Source organism: Macaca fascicularis, chromosome 18 (assembly GCF_037993035.2).
Source record: "Macaca fascicularis isolate 582-1 chromosome 18, T2T-MFA8v1.1".
In the NCBI taxonomy this organism is placed as follows: domain Eukaryota; kingdom Metazoa; phylum Chordata; class Mammalia; order Primates; family Cercopithecidae; genus Macaca; species Macaca fascicularis.
This window is the reverse complement of record NC_088392.1, coordinates 16,931,627-16,955,262: the sequence shown is the minus strand read 5'-3', so window position 1 is coordinate 16,955,262 and position 23,636 is coordinate 16,931,627. Positions and strand designations below refer to the sequence as shown.

Sequence of the window (23,636 nt, the reverse complement as noted above, 5' to 3'; positions counted from 1 at the left end):
TGTAATAAATAAGGAGTGAAAAAGCATTCCTAGGGAAAAATAAAAGAGAACCAGAAAATGATGAACTAACATCCGACCCAATAATGGTATCTAAAATTTTGATCCAAAACCCTTACCCCTGCTAGTGGGGAAAGCAGACAACCCACTCATTCGAGTTATGCTCTGGGTTCTACACCAATGCTACAAACGAGAACAGAAAATTTTCCGGGGTACCTTTCACATAATAACTGAGAGAATAAAGGCCAGGCATGATGGGTCATGCCTGAAATCCCAGCACTTTGAGAGGCCAGAGGTGGGAGGATCAGTTGATCCCAGGAGTTAGAAGCTGCTGTGAAATATGATTGCACCACTGCACTTCAGCCTGGGTGACAGAGTGAGACCCTATTTCTAGAAAAAACAAAACAAACACAACAAAAATATTCCACTAATTTGAAGCTTTCTATTTTTGTTTTATAAAAAAAAAATACTACCAGGGAAAACCATGCCAAATATTCTCTGTTGGCAGACTAGAGAAAGGATTAAGCCAAGAAAGGATGAGTTATAATTTGTCAGAATCCAGGTCTCTACATGTGTACAGAGATGGAAAGTGTGAGTAATTAAATAATTCAGGCAAATCCTTAACTGTCTCTTTTTATTGAAACTTCTGGCTAAAATAAGCCTGAAAGAAAGAGTATACATGCTTGTGAAACAATCAAAGGGTGGAGCTAAGAACAGGGAGGTGCTAACTTTTTTTTTTTTTTTTTTTTTTTTTTTAATTTCTTCAGTTGAAAGTTTCCCAACTCTTCAGCCACAATCTCTTACTACAGGAGCAAATTGCCTATTCTGCTCCAGTGGAAGAAAACCAGGTATTGTAAATATTTCTTTGGGTAATGATTTTATTTACGTTTTTCTTCTTGGTTGAAGTGCTTAGCTAAGTAACAAATAATGAAGACCCCTTCTCCCAAAAAAGTCCAGAAATAATAGATAAGGCCCAATCCCTTAAGAATTTTTCTGTATAAGTCATAGAGTAACCTAAGCTGGTTTGATGTTTGTACTAGAAAGAGGGATACGGGAGAAAGAACATTCATTCCCCAAAAAAGTTAGAGAAATTGTTTTTCTAGGAATCGTGGAGTGTAATTTGCTCCTTGTTTTACCTGGAATTGTGAAACCAGGAGTGGAGCTTCCTCCAGTCACTTTTCTGTATCTGTCAACATAGGCAGAGAGAAATAGGATACTCTCTCAGGACAGTTGAGCCACAACCCTTCAACCCTTTAGCAAATGTGAGCTTGGCACCCTGAATTTGGATCCTAGTCATTAATATATGGAACTCATGGTTTGATTCTTTAACTGTTCCCCCTCAAACCCAAAACCCCACTCTCCTCTTCTGGCCACCATTTCATGGGCCATTAGCTTTCTTCTCTTCTGTGGAATAACCAATGTTCCGAATCCCCCACATTACACTAGGCGCTCTTTATAAACCACCCCAAACTATTACCTATCTCTAAAAAAGGCCTTAGGTGAATAGAGAGGTGCTGGGGATTGCGGGAAGCTGTCATTCTCTGATATGCACAACTCCATGAGGAGATAATATTATCATTGTCATCAGAAAGGCAAGAGGCCTTAGGGAGTGTCTCCTGGAAAACGGGACAAGAATCCTTCTCCCCACTCTCCAGATCTTCTTTCTCCTCCTGATGGTTCTCCATCACAAAATCTCTCTCTTTAGCCACTAAAATCTTAAACACAATGAGATACAATAGCAAAAGCAACTGTGTATTCAGAGTCAAGAGAACGAAGTTGCAGTTTTGACTCTGCTGTGCGTCCTTTGCTCAATCAGCCTCTCTCAGCTTCAGTTTCTTAGCAGACAAAACGGGGGAACTGGGTTAGGGAGATTCCAAGGGTCTTTCCAACTCTGATATGCTAGGGGCATGTGATGATGAAATGTCTATGATGAGACATTTTGATGAATGACGCCATCTTTTTCTTGCTTTTTTCATTCTCTTTGGCTTCTCCTCCGAGCCTGTCTACAGGTTAAGCTCATAGATGATCAGTTTACAGCTCTTGAAAACTGCAAAAGAGCAATTAGTTTTGAAAATGACATGGTAGACTTCTGACCTACACATTTGCAGTCTTCTCTGAAAATATAATTGTCCAACATTTGTATGGAATAATTATTTCCTGTAAAATTTCATCTCACAATTCTATACCCTTCAGAAAGTATTTTTCATTGTTGGGTTAAATATCACTAATGGATGGCTTAGTACTTCATTAGATTTCTTTAAAAAAAGAAAACAAAGAATTGTTTCTCTTGTATGTTCTGGGTAACATCTGATATATAAATAATGATACTAATAAGGGAATTAATGAAGACAAATACAACTAAATATTAAGTTTACATGAGAAATTAGCTTTTATAATAGAGAATTATTGTTTTCAGGAACATGTTACAAGTAAATAAACACTAGAATAACCATAAACTGAGGTAGAAAAACCCCAGCCTCTAAAATGGTACTTTCTCTCCACTTCATGAAGAGTGTGGTTTGGCCAAGAACCAAACGCTTTCCACGTGAATTTAATTCATGAGTTTTAAAAATACAAAGCTTGATATATACTGTATGCAGGTAACAAAATGTTAGTTGAATGAATAAGAGCCTTAAAGGAAGTATAGAGTTATTTTGAAGATGACATTTGAACTGTTGAGGAAGAAATAGTCACAGGCAAATATTCAATATTTTATGAGGGTGTAGAATTACTACAGAACTACAGTCTTTTTTGTTTACTGTTTAATCAAATCATGTCAGCCTGGGATTATCATAAGCTTTTGGAGTAGGCAGGAGCCACACCTAGGGCATGATTTAGAGGCAGGGAAGCTGTTTGGGTAAATGTAAGTTTATGGCTAGGAGGGATTCCCACAGTATCACTATTAACTCCGAGTTATGATGAAACCAAAACTTTGTCTACACCTGTCTCTCTCATGATTAAGTTATTTGAGTATAGAGAATTCCTAATGTCTTCTAAAGCTCTCATTCTAGGTTTCTCAGAAGGCCAGGTGATGTGCATGCAAGGCCTAACTCTACACAACCTTGGCATTAATGAGATTTCCTAGGCCTAATAATTGGAATTATTTTATTTTTTAAATAATTTCAGTTTTTATTTTTGACTCAGAGGGTACATATGCAGGTTTGTTAGAAGGGTATAAAGTGTGATGTTGAGGTTGAGGTTTGACTGATTCCATCACCTAGGTAGTGAGCATAGTACCAAAGAGTTAGTTTTTCAATCTTTTCTCCTTTCTCTGCCTCCCCACTCTAGCAGTCCCCAGTGTCTATTTTTGCCATCTTTATGTCTATGAGTACCCAATGTTTATCTCCCACTTATAAGTGAGAACATGTGGTATTTTGTTCCTGACGTAATTTGCTTAGGATAACAGCCTCTAGGGCATCCAAGTTGCAGAAAGGTACATGATTCAATTCCTTCTTTTGGTTGCACAGTATTCCATGGTGTGTAGGTACCATGTAATCCTTATCCAATCCAACACTAATGGGCACCTAGGTTGATTTCATGTCTTTGCTATTGCGAATAGTGCTGTGATGAACACATATGTGTGTGTCTCTTTGGTAGAATGATTTATTTTCTTTTTAATGTATACCCAGTGAAGGAATTGCTGATTTGAAGAGTAGTTCTAAGTTCCTTGGGAAATCTCCAAACTCCTTTCCATAGTGGCTGATCTAATTTACATTTCCATCAACAGTGTACCCTTTTCTCCACAGCCTCACCAGTGTCCCTTGTTTTTTGACTTCTTAATAATAGCCATTCTGACATTATATGAGGTAGTATTCATTATGGTTTTGATTTGCACTTCTCTAATGATTAACGATGTTGAGCATTTTTTCATGTTTGTTGCCCACTTGTATGTCTTCTTTTGAGAAGTATCTGTTCATGTCCTTTGGCATTTTTAAATGGGGTTGTTTTTTGCTTGTTGAATTAAGTTTCTTATAAATAATAGTTGGCAAATATTTTCTTCCATTCTGTAGTTGTCTGTTTACTCTGTTGATAGTTTATTTTACTGTGCAGAAGCTCTTCAGTTTAATTAGGTCCCACTTTGTTTTTTGTTGTAATTGCTTTTGAAGACTTAGTCATGAATACTTCCCCCAACACTGATATCCAAAATGGTGTTCCCTAGATTTTTTTTCTAGGGTTCTGATAGTCTGAGATCTGACATTCAACTCTTTAGTCCATCTTTAGTTCATTTTTGTACATGTTGAAAAGTGGGGTCTACTTTCATTTTTCTGGATATGGTTAACCAACTATCCCAGCACCATTTATTGAATAGAGAGTCCTTTCCCAATTGCTTGTTTTTGTTTACTTTGTTAAAGATAAGATGTCTGTAGGTGTGCAGCTTTATTTCTGGGTTCTCTATTCTGTTGCATTGGCCTATGTGTCTATTTTTGTGCCAGCATCAGGCTGTTTTGGTTACTCTAGGCTTACAGTATAGTTTGAAGTTGGGTAATGTGATGCTTCCAGCTTTGTTCTTTTTTTCTTAGCGCTGCTTTGGATATTGGGGCTCTTTTCTGGGTCCATATGAAATTTAGAATAGTTTTTTCCAATTCTGCGGAAAAAATGATGTTGGTAGTTTGACAGAAATAGCATTTAATCTGAGGTTTGCCTTGGGCAGTATGGTCATTTTAACAATATTGATTTTTCCCGTCCACAAGTGTGGAATGTTTTTCCATTTGTTTGTATTATTTATGATTTTTTAAGCAGTGTTTTTTTTAGCTCACTTTGTAGAGATCTTTCCATTTCTTCATCAGGTGTATTCCTGGGTATTTTATTTATTTATTTATTTATTTTTGACTATCGTAAATGGAATTGTAGTCTTGAGTTGGCTCCCTGTTTGAATGTTACTGGTGTATAGAAATGCTACTGATTTTTGTGCATTGGTTTTGTGTTCTGAAACTTTACTGAAGCCATTTTTTGGTTCCAGGAGGCTTTTGGTGGAGTCTTTAGGGTTTTGTAAGTATAGAATTACATTGTCAATGAAGAGAGATAGTTTGACTTCCTTTTTTCCTATTCGGGTGCCTTTTATGTCTTTCTTTGTCTCATTGCTCTGGCCAGGACTTCTAGTACTATGTTGAATAGGAGTGGTAAGAGTAGACATCCTTGTCTTGTTCCAGTGCTCAAGGGGAATGCTTCCAGCTTTTGCCTGCTCAGTATGATATCGGCTGTGGGTTTGTTACAGATAGGTCTTATTATTTTGAGGTATATTCCTTCAACACCTAATTTGTTGAGGGTTTTTATCATGAATGGATATTGGATTTTATGGAAAGCTTTCTCCACCTCTATTGAGATGATCAGATGTTTTTTGTTTTTAATTGTGTGGTGAATCACATTTATTGACTTGTGTATGTTGAACCAATATAGTACTCCAGGAACAAAGCCTACTTGATGGTGGTAAATTAACTTTTTAATATACAACTGGATTCAGTTTGCTAGGATTTTGTTGAGGATTTTGGCATCTACGCTCATCACAGATATTTGCCTATAGGTTTCTTCTGTTGTGTCTTTGCCAGGTTTTGGTATCAGGATGATGCTGGCTTTGTAGAATGAGTTAGAGAGGAGTCCCTCCTCTTCAATTTTTTGAAATTATTTCATCAGGATTGATGTCAGCTTGTCTTTGTACACCTGGTAGAATTCAGCTGTGAATCTACTTGTTCTGGGGCATTTTTTTGTTGGTAGGATTTTATCATTGATTCAATTTTGAAACTTGTTAGTGATCTGTTCAGGGTCTCAATATTTTCGTAATTCAATTTTGAGAGGTTGTGTGTTTTCAGGAATTTATTCATTTTCTCTAGATTTTCTAGTTTATGTGCACACCAGTAGTCATAGTAGTCTCTGAGGATCATTTGCATTTCTGTGGGATCTGTTGTAATGTCACTTTTGTTATTTCTGATTGTGCTTATTTATATCTCCTCTTTTTTTCTTTGTTAATCTAGCCTGCAGTCTATCAATCATGTTTATACTTTCAAAAAACCAACTTTTCGTTTTGTTGATTCTTTGTATGGATTTTTGGGTCTCGATTTCATTCAGTTTTGTTCTGATTTTACTTATGATTTTTTCTTCTGGAAGCTTTAGGGTTAATTTGTTTTTCTTTCTATTCTCTAGTTTGTCTAGGTCTGATGTTTGATAATCAATATGAAATATTTCTAACTTTTTAAGGTAGGCATTTAGTGCTATAAACTTTCCACCTAACATTGCTTTTTGCTGCATCTTAGAGACTTTGGTATGTTATGTCTCTGTGTCTATTTCAAAGATGTTGATTTCTGCCATAATTTCATTGTTTACCAAAAAGTAATTCAGTAGCAAGTTGTTTAATTTCCAAGTAATTCTGTGGTTTTGAGAAATCTTCTTGGCATTGATTTCTATTTTTATTGCACTGTGGTCTGAGAGTATAGTTGGTATATTATTATTTTGAGGTATATTCCTTCAACACCTAGTTTGTTGAGGGTTTTTTATCATGAATGGATATTGGATTTTATGGAAAGCTTTCTCCACCTCTGTTGAGATGATCAGATGTTTTTTGTTTTTAAGTGTGTGGTGAATCACATTTATTGACTTGTGTATGTTGAACCAATATAATACTCCAGGAACAAAGCCTACTTGATGGTGGTAAATTAACTTTTTGATGTGCTACTGGATTCAGTTTTTAAAACTTTGTTGAGACTTGCTTTATGGCTGAGCATGTGATCAATCCTGTAGTATATCCATATGCAGATGAGAAGAATGTATATTCTGTGGTTGATGGTGGGAGTATTTTGTAGATGTTTATTAATAAGTCCAGTTGCTCAAGTTTTTCTTTGTTAGTTTTCTGACTCAATGATCTGTCTAATGCTGTCAATGGGGTGTTAAAGTCCCCCACTATTATCGTGTGTCTATCTAAGTCTTTTTGTAGGTTGAAGAGTACTTGTCTTATGAATCTGGGAGCTCCAATGTTGGGTGCATATACATTTAGTAAAGTCTTCTTGTTGAATTGAACCCTTTGCCATTATATAATACCCTTCTTTGTCACTTTTTACTTTTGTTGGCTTAAAGCCTGTTGCATCTGATATAAGAATAGCACCCACTGCTCTATTTTGTTTTCAATTTGTGTGATAGCTCTTCCTCCAACCATTTACTTTGAGCCTATGGGTGTTATTACATGTGAGATGGGTCTCTTAAAGACAGCAGATTAATGGGTCTTGTTTTATAACCCAATTTGACACTCTGTGTTTTTTACATAGGGTGTTTAGCCCATTTACATTGAAGGTTAATATTGATATGTGAGGTGTCAATCCTATTATGAAGTTATTAGCTGGTTGCTTTGTGGTTTCTATTGAGTGGTTGCTTTATAAAGTGTGTGCACTACGTACTTAAGTAACAGGTATCATTCTTTTGTTTCCATGTTTAAAACTTCCTTAAGGATTTCTTGTAAGGCTGGTCTAGCAGTAACAGATTCTCTTAGCACTTGGTTAAATCATTTAACCTATTTGAGAAATTATTTTGCCATGAAATCAAAATAGATGGAATTAACTATAGAAACCTAGTTTTAAAAGGCTTTTAAATTAAAATATTGTTGTATCGGTTGGGTATGGTATGTTGGCTTTGGTTTAGGGTGGACTCAGTAGCATAATATCTATGCAGTATCCTCAGTTGTAATCATCATCAAAGATGTCTGCAGTTGCCTCAGTGGTCTAGGCTGTGGGTGTTTGTGATGGAGTGGAGGTGGCGCACATTTGCTGTGGATTGGGGCACCTGTCGTTTTCAGGCCAGGTACATGCAGGTGTGGTAGGCTGGCCAGCTGTTTGGTTGCTTCTATTAGAGATGACATTTAAATGCTGAGTATAATATCAAAAAAGATGAGGAAACCTGAGTACTCTTGTTCCAGAAGACCAGTTTCAGAGGGTCTCAAATGAGTGAGAATAAAGACAAACAGTCTTAACTTCTCAACTTCTCTACAAGCATTTTCCAATTAATTGTGCATGATTCCATGTTTACATAAATTAAAAATGGTAGTTACAGCCCAAACCATGAATATTGTAAATGAGTAATAAAAATATAAGCACCCATTTTGTGCAAAATCCTTAGCTAGGTGCTGTTAGGTGCATGAAGCAGCGTAAGAAGAATATATTGCTCTCAAGAATCTTATGCTGGAGTTGGAAAAAATAGAGACAAACACATGGAAACCAAACTAGTGGTGTGAAAAATGTCAAAAGAGTCACAAAAACTATGTTATGGGACTCAGCTTTTAACTGACCAGAATCCATTTATTCTCTAATGTACATTAACACTAAAATTTGAGACAATTCCCTTAAATTCTCTAAACTTAAGTGTTTTAATATATAAAATACTAGTATCAGACTAGAATTTTGCTAAAGTCTATTCAGCTCTTACGACTACATACATGGATATGTATGCAAATATGAATACATATTTTTTCAAAGGTGGAAAGAAATATTCATAAGCTGTCTAACTTTTGCTTTATTTTTCTTAGGTTTCCTCAATGGACACTCTAGCAACATCAATCAACCAGTTTGCCTTGGAGTTGAGCAAAAAGCTAGCTGAATCTGCTCAGGGTAAAAATATTTTCTTTTCTTCCTGGAGCATCTCAACTTCCTTGGCCATGGTATATTTGGGCACAAAAGGCACCACTGCAGCCCAAATGGCCCAGGTGAGTGGAAGAGGTCAACCATCTTCTGTTTCTTGTAAACTAAGTGCTTTCATTGCCTTTTAACTTCAGTTTTCTCTTGACAACTCAATAATTTAAATTTCAAAATAGCATTCTCTAAAACAAGACAGACATTTAAAAATTCTATACCATAAAACAAATCCTGGTAAAGGGAATCAGTTTTCAAACTGTTGCTGGGAAAACCATTTGAGAACCTGTGTCCTTTAGCAAAATAAAATGGAGAAAGGATGAGGTTATAATTTTTGTTGAACACCAAAACCAATTTTATTTTGATGATATTATTTCAAAAAGTAATCGGTCAAACTTTAAATAACGGAATTATTCAGCATCTTTATAATCACGTAAGGATTTTCTTGGAGACACAAAAAAGAAAAATAGAAGAATTCTGTTTCTCATGCTTTGTTTGATTCTCTCTTTGTTTAGTCCCTGGTTATCTGAATGGAGTCCTGGTTATCTGAAGGGAGCCCATTAAGATCATTAAAATAACAACATAATACTATTGTACACAGAACTATTTTTGCAATAAGCATCCTCAAAACACTGTGTGTATATAAACATATATATATGTGTAAAAATATATATGAAAATAGCTATATGTGTAATAGCTATATGTGTAAAATAGCTATATGTGTAAAATAGCTATATGTGTAAAAATATATATGAATGCATATACATATATGCAACAATATGTATATAAAATGTGTTTTTAAATAAAAATAAAAACAGAAAGAGTAAACTTGGCCCTAAATCTTGCAAAACCAAAAGGCCAAGTGACAGAATTTTCACCCAAGAAGGTGACTTCCTTGCAAAGTATGGATATGAACACAGCTGGTAATTCTGAAGGATGTGGGCAGGACACATGCTCTATTAGTCTGGACTTGGGATATCATCCTTACTCTTGTGGTTCACAAGATATCAGGTAGTTTAAAAAGTACAACAGCAACAACAAAATCCTTGTTCACAACCTGTTAATGATTGGTTCATTAGCTCAAAAGTCTTAATAATTAATGTGATAGACAATCTTAAATGGATTCCAGTGTGAGTCTATTTTATGTAAATATATGGCTGGATGTTGCTTGTCCTTGTTTCAGATGTTAACACTTGCAGTTGCAAATGAGCCTCATGAATTAGCTGTGCACCCCTTTTATGGCAGGTGGCCCTTGTTTTATTACCATAGATCAATGCAACCCTTGATGCAATATACTGTATTTTTTATTGTCAACTGGGTCCAGGGCATAGGAGATAAAAGTATTTCCTTCTGTTCTACTGTTGTACAGTTCCAAGGAAAGTAGGGTATCTACGTCTTTCCTGTTAACTTTCCAATGAAATGCTGGGGTGAACACAAACATTGTGCCTATATATGTCAAGTGGTAGTAGACATAGGAACTGAGCATTTAACTAGAAAAAAAAAAAAAACTAAAATTCCTTAATTTTCCACATAATTATGGCTTTTACTGAAACTGTCTAAATGATTATCTCAGTTGGACACCTAGCATTCTTCTTAAAACAACGATGAGTAAAAAGGAAATATGGAAAATAAGAGAATTTTATGTCAAGGTTTTCCCAACATCATTCTAGTTATAAAACATAGGAAAATAAAGAGACTAGCAACTTAAATTGGACTTTAGAAAATGTGTTTAAAAGCAGTTCTTGACTTATTTATTAAACACATTTTTTAAGTTAAGTCAGAGCCCCTTTTTAAATTAATTATATGTTCTGCAATTATAGGAATGACTGACTTGTATTTACAGATGATGCGTAATTTATATGATTAATTCTCTGTAGTCTATTCATTTGTCTTTTTATTGAAATTACAGGTGCTTCAATTTAACAGAGACCAGGGAGTCAAATCCAGCCCTGAAAGTGAAAAAAAAAGGAAAATGGTATATCTTATCCTTTAATACACATTTGATAATTAAGGAAAAAGTACTTTTAGCACATGTATTTTAGTGATAATTTAAGCAACTTTTATCAGGTAACTTTTCTTAGAAACATATATTAAAGTTACAGAAACTTTTTTTCGGAATACAAAATGTCTACACTTTTTGAAAGATCTCTTGTCCCCACACCCTTTTAATCTCTTTAAAAATTTCTCTAGTTTCAAATTTTTTCTTGCTTGCTTTTGCAAACTAAATGTGAAGAAAATTATGGCCTCAATAACATTTCATTCTTTTGTACTAACACTAAAGAAAACATTTTTATCCACTTTATGATCATTTTCAACTTTTGTTTGCAATTTACCAAATAATTTTATTTAGCTTTAGTTTGCTAACATGTACGTAACTCTTGTTCAACATTTTTATTTGACGAATTCCTTCTATTTTAAAGGAATTCAACTTGAGCAACTCGGAAGAAATACACTCTGATTTCCATACGCTTATCTCAGAAATCCTCAAGCCCAACGATGACTACCTACTTAAAACAGCCAATGCGATATATGGTGAGAAAACGTATCCATTTCACAATGTAAGTGCAAATGTCTTATTTTAAGCTAATGGAAAAGAAAGCAATGTGAGACCTATCAGTAAACTCTGTATATTTCTTTCTCTACAAATAAATGTACTCTGTACATTTATTTCTATTCATGTACATAATTTTTAGATTCACTGCTGAGTAATATGCCAAGTAATAAGTCTTATCTAAAACACATAGGTCAAGCCATCACTTTACCAAATAGATAAGAAAATTATCATCTCCCACTAATTTCAAAGAAGAGTCCAAGGGTAAAAAGCAGAAAAATGCAAAAAGGAAATTGAAAATATTGCTGCATGCATGGTTCTTAAGGAAAAATATCTACTAATAACAGAAATGTGGCATTAAATGTGCTATAGAATCTTAAATACTTTTGAAAATAAGTTCATGTTCAAGTATCAGGGACAATCTTAATGTGGTCAGTACTTCCCTGTAAACAATCAATTAGACCAACCAACCAGTGTCTAGTGGTAAAGGAACCCAATAACAGGTATCAAACCAGATCTAGCACTCAGATATTTCTGTCTAGAATAAAGAGGTAACCCCTGAGAATGGCCTACAAATACATATGGAGACTTGGCTGGAGACTGTCTACTTGGGAACAAAACTGATCTTGGGATGAGAGAAGTCAGCAGTTTTCACATCAAGACTTTACAGACTTTGGGAACATGAAACATGAAATAATATCAACTTCTCTTTGCTAATGGTTGAAATCCCACCAATGTAGACCATGATGACTCTGTCCTCAGTTAAGAGGGTCACACGACAACCAACGTCAATAATTTACTTCTTTGTCCATCATCTCCTTGGGCAGGATGACCCACGTGTCCAGTGGGCAAAGAGTAAGGAAATTAGATAGGGTAGAAGAATAGCAATAAGATAAAATAAAGCTACCTTGTGATTTCAAGCAATGCTATCCTTGTTCAAATCTAGTGAATTCTGGGGAGTTCAGGACTTGAGCTTTGTTACTACTAAGGATATAAAACCAGCCAAATGGAATCTTAAAGACAGTTTCCTTTCTCGTAGGCTCATGGACTCGGGTTTAATTCAGAAGTAGGAGAAATGATTGACTCAGTGGGCACTTGGAAACAAGAGGGACACAGAGATAGAGACAAACATATTTTTATATGTCCACAAGCCCTGAGTTAAGACAGGCAGTGGTCCCTCATAAATATTTAAGTTTTCTTTCCACTAGATTTTAAATTCCACAGAATTTAGACTTCATAATCTTCAAGCCACTTCCTGGCAACAGAATTAACTCACCACTTTTTACTCCCTATAAGCCCTCCATAAAGTAAGCAAATTGAAGGGATACTACATGGTCTTGAAGAATAAATTATGTTCCCAAGGCTGGTGCCCCCATAAGAGCAACCTCAGTCATAGCCTACATGTGATGACTGCCACTGCGTGAACACCAGAGGACCAGGAGGAGTTAGAGGCCTCATTTCTTTTTTTTCCCTCAGAATGCCTAATATAACATTCGACTCTGCTTACAAATCCATTTTCATGGCAGAATATCATTTTCTTCACGGGCCCTCCACAAAGTTCCTGATGTTTAGAATCCACAGAAGGAAGCTACTAGTATCACAAGCCTCACTTGGGTTGCATCCCTACCATAGAAAGTCAAGTACAATGCTCAATACCTCTTGGCCACTGGGGTCACTCTTTTTATTTGTAGTCCCTTTCCATTCTAGCCTCATTTCAAGGCATGGATAAAAATAGAAAGGAAGAGGATGTGGAAGCCCCCAAAATGTGGGCATCAGTACTTCCTTCCACAGCTGGAGCTTTGCATAGCTAGCCAGTGCCCTGCTAAGTTTGGAGAGGGAGGTATTTAGTTTTTGACCAAAACTGGGAGTCAGGAAAGAGGAAATGGAGTGATGATGTGGGAGTGTGCAATTGCCCGCCTACCTAGTTCTTTTGATAATCTAAATAGATTTGATTTCTTAGTTTTGAACAAACTCTACAAAAGAGGATTTTATCTATGTCTTTCAGAAATATTTAGAAGACATGAAAACATATTTTGGTGCAGAGCCTCAGTCTGTTAACTTTGTGGAAGCTTCTGACCAAATCAGAAAGGAGATCAACTCTTGGGTTGAAAGACAGACCGAGGGTAAGCTTTCACCAAGGGGCTTGGCAGCGTGCTTTTCCCAAACATCCTTGTATTTATTTTAGTTTGTGTCATGTGTAAGTATGTATATTCCTTAAATAGAAGTGTGGGCACATTGTAAATATTCAGAACATTATTTCTATTCATGTACATAATTTTTAGATTCACTGCCTAGTAATAAGTCTTATTTAAAACACATAGGTCAAGTCATCACTTTACCAAATAGACAAGAAAATTATCATCTCCCACTAATTTCAAAGAAGAGTCCAAGGGTAACAAGCAGAAAAATGCAAAAAGGAAATTGAAAATACTGCTGCATGCATGGTTTTTAAGGAAAAATATCTACAGAAATGTGGCATTAAATGTGCTACAGAATCTTAAATACTTTTCAAAATAAGTTCATGTTCAAGTATCAGTTAGAGTATGGATTAAACTACTCTAAAGAAGAGACCCAAAATATAGTGGCTTAATAAGACACAAGTTTGTCTTTCTCTCAAATAATAGTTCAAAGGTAGTTAGGCATCCTAGGTTAGAGAGAGCATTCTGTCTCCCAAGGCCATCCAGAGATCCAGGCTGGTGTTCAGCGCTGCCATCCTCAATACATGGCTTCCATCTCTAGGTGCAAGATGGTTCTTACAATAGCCAGTTGTACTAGCAGCAGGAAGTGGGTGGACATAGTCTGAATCTTTCACTGAGCCTTGTTTGCCACATCCCATGATTTCATTCCTCCAGCTGACCCTCCTCATTCTATTCCTCAGAAATGGAATTGTCCAGAGAGGGAGAGAGCTGTAATCCTTCTGTATTTTCTATTTTGGACACAAATATCTGCTATTTGGAAGCATTCAACATCGAATAAAATAAGGAATTAATTAGCTATTCAGGAACTTAGACTTTGTCGAGGCAGAGTTCCATGTGTCCTTAAGGGAAAGTTGCTAGGGTGTTTGGCATGACCAGGTTCTACCTGAATCATCTCAAAGAAACTTCTTTCCTCGAGCTTTCAACAGGTCTTCTCCAAGGTCTTCATTTTTCCTTTAGACAGCAGCATCCAGTATTATTAATAAAAACAACACACCTGTACCCTGAACCTTCCCTAGAAGATTTTAGAATATTTTTCTTTCTTTTTGGTGTTCTGAGGTTTCAACATTATGTTCTAGGCAGGGTTCTTTTTATTTTTATTTATTTACTTTATAATTTTGCTGGCAATCATTTTAAATCTAAATATAAAGGTCTTCAGGTAAAGGAAATTGTGTATATTATTTATTTCATGATTTTCTTCTTTTCATTCTGTCCCTTCTTGCCTTCAGTACTTCCAATAAACAAATTTGAAATTTCCCAAGCTATCCTATCTGTTTTGATTTTCCATTTATATTTACTTTTCATCTCTTTGCCCTTCTGTTATCCTTTTCCAGCTCATGGTTTTGCTCCAGCTGTGTTCATTCAACTGTTCAGTCAATCTATTCAAGAGTTTTATTCCACAGTTATGTATGTTCAGCTTTGACAATTATTTCTTTTCCCTTCGAGACTTACGGTTATTGGTTGTTCCTTTTTCATTAGTGAAATCAATCAGCTTTCTCTGAATATGTAAATTTTGCTTATTTTTAAGTCTTTTTGCTGTATTAATTCTGTTTCCTGTTAGTACGTGTTGAAGTTGGTGCTTCTCTCTCATAGGGTGGATTTTCTTAACTGTTTAATCCTTTTGGTTTTCTGTGTGTCTTTTTGAGTGAGGATCCCATTTTACCAGTCTTAGTTTATAATACAGATCACAATACCTTGTCTATGGTGACTGTTGGGCTGACATTGATGTGCTGTGTTTATAACTTGCCTTCTGGGCATGGGAAGCTTCCAGTTTTTCTTGGGAGTTCCTAGCACCTTGGGAACACTGTTCTAACTCCCCTGTGACATAGGGTGCCCTCACTCATTACTCTAGCCTGTAAGCTAATTTGCAGCCCATTGTTGGTACCCAGGGAGGTATAGAAAGTCAATACACACAATTGCTCTAAACCAGTGACTCTCAATCGTGGCAACGTATTAAATTGAATTTCCTGATTAGTAAACCTAACTCCAGGTGAACTAATTCAGATATCTGGGAGTGAGGTTCAAGCATCAGTATTTTTTTAATCATAGACACACACAATTTATACATTTTAAATTGGCAAATATAAATTATATATATTTATGGTGTACAAGGGGATGTTTTGATAAATAAGTACATTTTGGAATGACATATTAATCACTTCACATTCTTATCAGTTTTTGTGGTGAGAACATTTAAAAGCTCCCTTAACAGTTTCAAGTAAACGATATATTGTTACCAACTGCAGTTATGATTCTCTATTATAGTGCACATGTACCCTAGAATTTAAAGTATAATAATAAAAAAATTAAAAAATAAATACATAAAAATAATAATAAAATAAAAAAATAATAAACGTTGCCTTAGTGAAGTCAGAAAAAAATTGAAAATTGAACAGCCACATGATCCAGAAATTCTATTTCTGGGAATACATTTAAAGGAAATGAAATCAGTATTTCATAGATGTCTGTATTCTCATGTTAATTCAGCATTATTCACAATCACCAAGATATGTATTCAACCTAACTGCCCATCAATTGATGAACAAATAAAGAAAATGTGTTGTGTGTGTGTATATATATATATACAGTATATATATATATATACACACACACACACACACACACACACAAAATAAAATACTACTCAGCTTTTAAAAACAAGGAGATTCTATCATTGGTGGCAACATAGAAGCATCAGTATTTTTAAGTCCTTAGAGATTCTAATTTGCAGTCAAAGTTAGGAACTACTGCAATAAATGGAATTGTTTCATTAATCTCACTGATGTTCCCTGCCCCCAACAAGTTCCATGAATGCATGGCTTTGAGTTTCTAACTCCCTGTGAGCAACACCCCAATCTCCCAAGAAGTCATCTGTGGTGCCTTCTGTGTGTGTATGATGTGGTTTCCCTATCAGTCTAATCCATCTGTATTTTCTCTTTCGGGATTCTTCAAACTTTCCAGTCCTTTAATGGCATCTTGGCTTGTAGCACTATTCCAGATGCATTCTTTTTAACAAACGTATGTTCTAAAACATTAAATACCTTTGTAAAACAGCATTTTTGAGTATAAATCCAAAGGTTAAAACAATGTAAGCATACTTCGACTATGTATTTTAAGGTGGAAAAAAAGTATACAAATATTATGCCCTAGTTTTTAAATTTGTTTTTAATAGAAGAATGGATTTACAATCCTGAAACTAATTTATGTTTATTCTAGGATTAAGCAAATAAAGAAATACATTGGAAATCATGAGAGCCAGAAAAAGAAATTATAAATAAGGCAAAGACAAAGGCTACAATGAACCCTGTGTTATTAGATTGGAATTGAAAGTATCAATATGACCCCCTACTCTTCAATATATATGCAGAAAGAAAATTCAATAGATAGATGTAAAAATAGACACAGATGTGTGTATAATACGTACATTTTCTAGCCCCATTTGCTGAGAGGATCTGGAAGCAATGACTGTTGCAGAGTGAAACTGGGTTGGCCACGAGGTTCTCAATCCAGTTCTATCTACCTCAGTTATCAAACATGTGCCTCTGGAGCAAACCTATAATACTTGATTCGAGAGATTTATATTCGACATATTTTTATAAATATTTCAAGGTGCTTTAGTAGAGAGTTTGGAGAGAATGTATTCGGGGTTGACAGTCAAATATCAGTTTAAGTTGTAACTACAACAATCTGATCGAAGCAATTGCACACAGCAGTATTTTGGGCAACAGGAAAACACTGGCACAACATTTCAGATGTTAATCAGAACAGCTTACCGCTTGTGGCTACAAACGGAAGTGAAAAAGAAGGAAGCATTTCAGTCCCCTCAAAATAGGGGTACAAATGAACTCATATTAGAGGGAACTTTTTATAATTAAACTGCAAATTTGTACTTTATGTGGAATAACGCTTACTGACCATTCAGCATATTATTTCTTCAGTGTTTCTCTCTTTATTCACAGCAGCTATTCTGGACAGGAATAGTACTTGTCCATTTCTGGAAAATCAAAAACCAGGACTTTTAAAGGAAACTTGTACAGTTCCAGAAAAAATAGAAGCCTGGTTGTCTTGAGTTAAAATAGAGGTCATTTGCAACCTGCCTTTCGTTCTTACAGGTAAAATCCAGAATCTCCTACCCGATGACTCTGTGGATTCCACAACCAGGATGATTCTGGTGAACGCCCTGTACTTTAAAGGAATCTGGGAACATCAATTCTTAGTGCAAAACACCACAGAAAAGCCTTTTAGAATAAACGAGGTAGGAACCTTATAAAGATCAGTTTGGATTTTCACATGGCATTGTAAAAGTGATTCTCTTATAAATTTACTCTTCTTTTAGATTATATGTTCTTGTGAACTATGGCTCTTACTAGGGAAGTGATGGCTGGGCTAAAAGCCTCCAGTTCCACAGAGAATTCAATGAAATTCCCCTGTCCTTGCTGAATATACAATCACTCAGTCCTTGCTACCCATGTGAGCTGGGTAGGGTAGTTTTCACATTTATTTCCTAGGTGAGAAAAATACAGTGTAGCCAAGTGATTGGAGGTAAGCGTGAGTTAGAAGCAGTCCAGAACAAGAACCTAAGAGTCCTCACTGTAAGTTCTGTACCTGCCCTGCTAAACCAGTACTAACTTCTACCAAATTCTTACCCTTACATAATAAAAGCAATAAAAAGGGAGACTAATGTAAGGTTATATATCTGACTCTCATGAATGGGCTGGAGTGCGGCTGGGCCTTGGGAACTGATTGGAAACAAGGACTCAAATGTTGTCAGGATTTTTTCCTATTTTTTTCCAACTCTGTTTCTACCATAATTCTTCTCTCAGGTTGAAGTCTAACTTTCTCTGCTTCCCCATTCACAATGACGGAACATAGCTACCCATAGGACCTTCTCCATTCTAGAGACCAGTTGGAAAATCCCATTCCAAATTCCTAGGAAAGGAACTAGTGGACCAAGGTTTGTTACAGTTGTTTAGTTTAGGGATAGGCCACAAACAGTGCTGCTGTGGAACTATGGCTGTAATGAATGTGTGCAATAGGCATTTCTCAATCAGTGGGGTGAGGATGGGGAAGGAACTGAACACATAATCCAATAGGTTAACAAGAAGTGAGCTGGATAGTTACCTGGGTTTGTATATTCACTGGAAATTTTCAGTTGCAAGTGATAGAAAAGTATTCCAGACTAGCTCTGGCAAAATGGGAACTGCATTGGAATTAGCTTAGGTAAGAAAAAAACTGGGAAGTCCAGGAGTGAGTGATTGGGGGTATTTAGAGTCTCAACACATAATCCCAGTTCATTCTCATGCTGTCTCTTTCTCTTTTTCTCTCTAGTTGCTACTCTCATTCTCTAATAATGATCAGGGAATATGGTTGCCTCATATTCAACCTTCAAGCTTCACAACTCTAGTAGACAGAGAAAGTATTTGCCATTAGCTCTAAAACAGTGATCACAAGGAGGGCTCTGGTTGGGGCCATTCATGGGCTGTCTCTGGAAACAACCACAGTATGCTGGAGTACACCCAGTAAACAGCCCTGGTCATATGGCCACCACCTTAGCATATGGTGGGGCTTTGTGATTGACAGTTCCACATATAGAATGGAAAAGTAACATATGTCTACAACATCTAAGTTGCAGGGGTGTTTGTTTTGCTTTTATTTGGCAGTTGGTCTTATTTTTAAATTAGCTTACTTTTTAGATAATTTTTAGGTTTACAGAAAAAAACATGCAGAAAGTACAGGGCTCTCATATGTCCCCCCTTCAACACACACAGTTTCCCTTACTATTAATATCTTGCATTAGTGTGGCATATTTGTTTTAATTAATGATCTAATATTGATACATCATTATTAACTAAAATCTGTAGTTTACATATGTGTCCAATCTTGATGTCGTACAGTTCTATGGGTTTTGAAAATGCCCAGTGTCATGTAGCCACCATTACAATAGCATTCCGAATAGTTTCACTGCCCTAAAAGTGCCCTGTGCTTCACCTGTTCATCCATTCCCCCTAAATCCCTGACAACAACTGATCTTTGTACAGTTTTGGCTTTTCTGGCATGTCACATAGTTGGAATCATACAGCACTTAGCCTTTTCAGGATGGCTCCATTCACTATGAATTTAAGGTTCCTCCATGTCTTTCCAGGGCTTCGTAGATCTTTTTGTTTTATTGCTGAATAATATTTCATGGTACAATTGTACCACAGTTTGTCATCCATTCACCTATTGAAGCACATCTTAGTTCCTTCCAACTTTTTGGCAATAATAAATAAATCTGCCATAAACACTACACTGTGGGCAAGTTTTTCTGTGGACACTGTTTTTAACACATTTGCGTAAATACCTAGGAGCACAATTGCTGTATCGTATGGTAAGACTAGGTTAACTTAGTAAGAAACTGCCCAACTAACTGTTTTCCAAAGTGACTGTGCCACTGTGCATTCCCACTAGCAGTAAATGACAGTTCCTGTTGCTCCATATCTTTATCAGCATTTGGTGTTGTCAGTGTTTCATATTTTAGCCGTTCTAATAGCCTTGTGCAATTTGCAATCTCCTAATGACAGATGACTGAGCATTTTTCATGTGTTGTATCTCTTCCTGGTGAGGTGTTTCTTAGATCTTTGGCCCATTTAAAAAAAACTGACTTGTTTGTTTTATTATTGTTGAGTTTTGTATTATTTGTTGAGTTTTTATTATTGTCTCTTATAAGTATATGTTTTGCAAATATTTTCTGCTCATCTATTGCTTGTCTTTGCATTCTCTTAGTGAATGTCAGTTTTTATAATACTAAAATACTTTCTCAAATATTTTCATGTAAAATATGTCTTACTCAGTTTCTGAATTATTGGCATTTCCATAATTTACACAAGATCATATATTAAGAGTTTGATTTAATACATGTTTCTGTGATTTATAGGGGATACCACAGTCATGTTAGAAACTCACATATCTGCTACTGGCGATACTTTTCAGTGGGATAGGTATTTCCATAAAGGAAGGTCTGGATAACTTTATTCAGCATTTAGCAGAGGATCACTAATTTCACCAACTGGGAGCCAATGATGGTAGAGAATTAAGGAGTTAGTGGAATACTTCTTCGACGACCTTGTTACCTTTTTTTTTTTTTTTTTTAGACTACAAGCAAACCAGTGCAAATGATGTTTATGAAAAAAAAGCTTCAAATTTTTCACATAGAAAAGCCACAAGCAGTGGGCCTTCAACTCTACTACAAAAGCCGTGACCTCAGCCTGCTTATCCTACTGCCAGAAGACATTAATGGGCTGGTACAGGTAAATCACATCAGTGTGTCCGGTGTGAGGGTGTTTCCAGTGTTTACTAAAAGAACTGGTTGGCCAAGGTTTCTCCCAATTGTCCTCAGGAAGAATGGTCTCCCTATTATTTAATTCCTATAAACAGAAAAGTCACCAATGTATCTTGAGTCCTAGGCACTTCACCTTCACAATATTATTAAACTTTACAACACTCTATAAAGTTAATATTACTGTTCCTCAGAAAGGCTAAGCAATGTATAGACAGCTCCAGCCTGGGGTCATCACACACATAGCTGCATGTACAGCAGGTACAAATATACCTTGTCAGTCACAGAACTGTGTGGATTGATCATAACCATCTTTCAATCAGTCTAGGTTTCCCTCTGGTAGGACCTACATAATTCGAGATTAATATTTTAATCATTTGCATTAGTATACACACACATCAAGCTGTCTTCCAAAACTTATTTTTTGAACATTTTTATCAAGTAAACAACCTTCAGGAGAAAAAGTCTGTATCAATACTGTCTTCAAGAATTATTTAAGTTGTTTACCAGCCAAATTTCTATTAATCTGGACACAACTTTGGTCAGACCATGCTTCTGAGCAATTTGCATGCCTAAACAGAACATGAGTCTCATGCAACAGATGGCCTGTCTTTCTTTGCACCGTGTCTAATTTTTCACATGTGTCAAACTCTTAATACTTATAAGTTTCCATGATCCTACCAGTATGTAGAAAATATTTCCAAATTATGTCATACAATTTGTGAAACTGGAGAGAATAGTAAAAGTAAAACCAGTGTGGACAAATAACCATTAGAGTCAAGCCCTTTTAAGATAAAAACCTAGAAGTGCAATTTCCTGAGCTGAAGGTATTGTCATGTTATTAATGTAAATGGTTTACAGGTATGTCATTGACAGCCAAAACTTCAGTTTAGAAAATGCATGTGCATTAAAACAAACATGTCATTTAAAAAATCAAATATATACATATATACATATGTAGTATATACACATATATATTTATTATTTTAAAAATCTAAAATATAAAGAAGAGGGAAGGCATCCTTAAACTCAATATAAAATAATTACTTTTGAGATTTGGGGGATTTTCTTATCTTTTCTTTCTTTTTTGACTTAGTTGATAATTGTTAATCTCATGTTGTTTTGATTAGAGTATAGACATGTTATTTTATTCCACATTTTGTTTTCAAAGAGCTGTCTCCTATGTTGACAAACAGGTTTTCTTGTGCCTTGGCTTACAACTTGAACTAGAGTATATGCTTCTGTATAGACAACACCTAAATGTATATTTATGTTGATGTATTTGAGTGTATAGTTGATGTATTGTATATTATAGCAGAAGTACTTCCATTTTGAATTAAACTCTCATTCTCCTATATCTGGATAGCAATTAATCTGCAGAACAAAGATTTTGAAGGTCAACATTATACAACCAAAGGATATCCAGATGTGTGTGTGTTGTCACCCTGAGTAATGGGAGTGATCATAATTCATCTGTGTAATTCTTAGGGAGCTCTCTCAACTACTGTTTTTCATTCCAGTTTAGAATTACTAATTCTTTCTTTCTTGGTTCCAAATGGGCAGCTGGAAAAGGACATCACCTATGAGAAGCTGAATGAGTGGACCAGTGCAGACATGATGGAGTTGTATGAAGTGCAGCTACACCTTCCCAAGTTCAAGCTGGAAGACAGTTATGATCTCAAGTCAACCCTGAGCAGTATGGGGATGAGTGATGCTTTCAGCCAGAGCAAAGCTGATTTCTCAGGAATGTCTTCAGCAAGAAACCTATTTTTATCCAATGTTTTCCACAAGGCTTTTGTGGAAATAAATGAACAAGGTACTGAAGCCGCAGCTGGCACTGGGAGTGAGATAGATTCACGAATTAGAGTCCCATCCATTGAATTCAATGCAAATCACCCGTTCCTCTTCTTCATCAGGCACAATAAAACCAACAACATTCTTTTTTATGGAAGATTATGCTCCCCCTAAATCCCACATCTCTCTCAACAAACAAGGCCATCTTACAGTGTGAATAATGTACCATGAGATGGAAAAGCACAATTTTCACAAAAATGAGTTTGTAGTCTAAACTTTTTTCATATTTGGATATAAGTAAATAGATCTTGAAATAATGCATTCTAATGATCCTGTCATATCTGCACAGCTGGAGAGAATAACAAGTTTTATTTTTACCACGTTAACATTTTGTCTCATGTGACTTTCATTTACATTTCAGAAGAGTTATGCTATTCAACTGAATGCCTTACAATTCTTGATCACTTGCAATATCCATGATACTTGTTATCATTATATATTTCGTATACATCATTAAATGAAAAAAATCTTTATAAAGGTGATATGATATTGATAAATAAGAAGTTTCTCAAGAATATCATTTTGATCAAAATTTTAGCCGGGCATGGTGGTGCACACCTATGGTCCCAGCTACTCAGGAGGCCAAGGTAGGAGGATTGCTTGAGCCCAGGAGCTTGAGACTGCAGTGAGCCAAGATCACATCACTGCACTCCAACCTGGGCAACAGAGCAAGACCCTGTCTCAAAAAAATCATTTTGATGGTTCATAAATTACCATTGTAAAACTAAATCCTCTTTTTCTGCCATTTAAAAAATACTTATTTTTTAACTTTAACATTAACTTAAAAAACTAGTGAAATCCAAATGAAATTTGTAGTTCAGCTAGTAGCAATCTCTCAATGTTGGTGCCCTAGTTTTGACAAATGTACCCTGCTGATGTTAGGATGTTAGCGCTTGGGGAAACTGTACTGGAGTATATGAGAATTCCCTGTATTATCTCTGCACCTCTTCTGTGAATCTAAAATTATTCCAAAATAAAAATTTTATTAAAAATAATCATTGGGCCTGGCGCGGTGGCTCAAGCCTGTAATCCCAGCACTTTGGGAGGCCGAGACGGGCGGATCACGAGGTCAGGAGATCAAGACCATCCTGGCTAACACGGTGAAACCCCGTCTCTAC

General features: G+C 35.9%; 1 protein-coding gene and 1 long non-coding RNA gene across 4 annotated transcripts in view; one reads left to right on the top strand and one right to left on the bottom strand.

The window, feature by feature from the left end:
* The window catches only part of LOC135968212 (uncharacterized), a 202,200-nt gene that overhangs the window by 144,225 nt on the left and 34,339 nt on the right, over positions 1-23,636 (bottom strand). The window lies entirely within an intron of this gene.
* SERPINB10 (serpin family B member 10) lies at positions 786-23,510 on the top strand. Its single transcript, XM_005586506.5, has 8 exons — positions 786-845; positions 8,501-8,677; positions 10,513-10,578; positions 11,024-11,161; positions 13,160-13,277; positions 17,462-17,604; positions 20,480-20,635; positions 22,228-23,510. Exons 2-8 carry the CDS (start codon positions 8,510-8,512, stop codon positions 22,630-22,632), a joined length of 1,194 nt encoding a protein of 397 aa, XP_005586563.3. The 5' UTR covers positions 786-845; positions 8,501-8,509; the 3' UTR covers positions 22,633-23,510.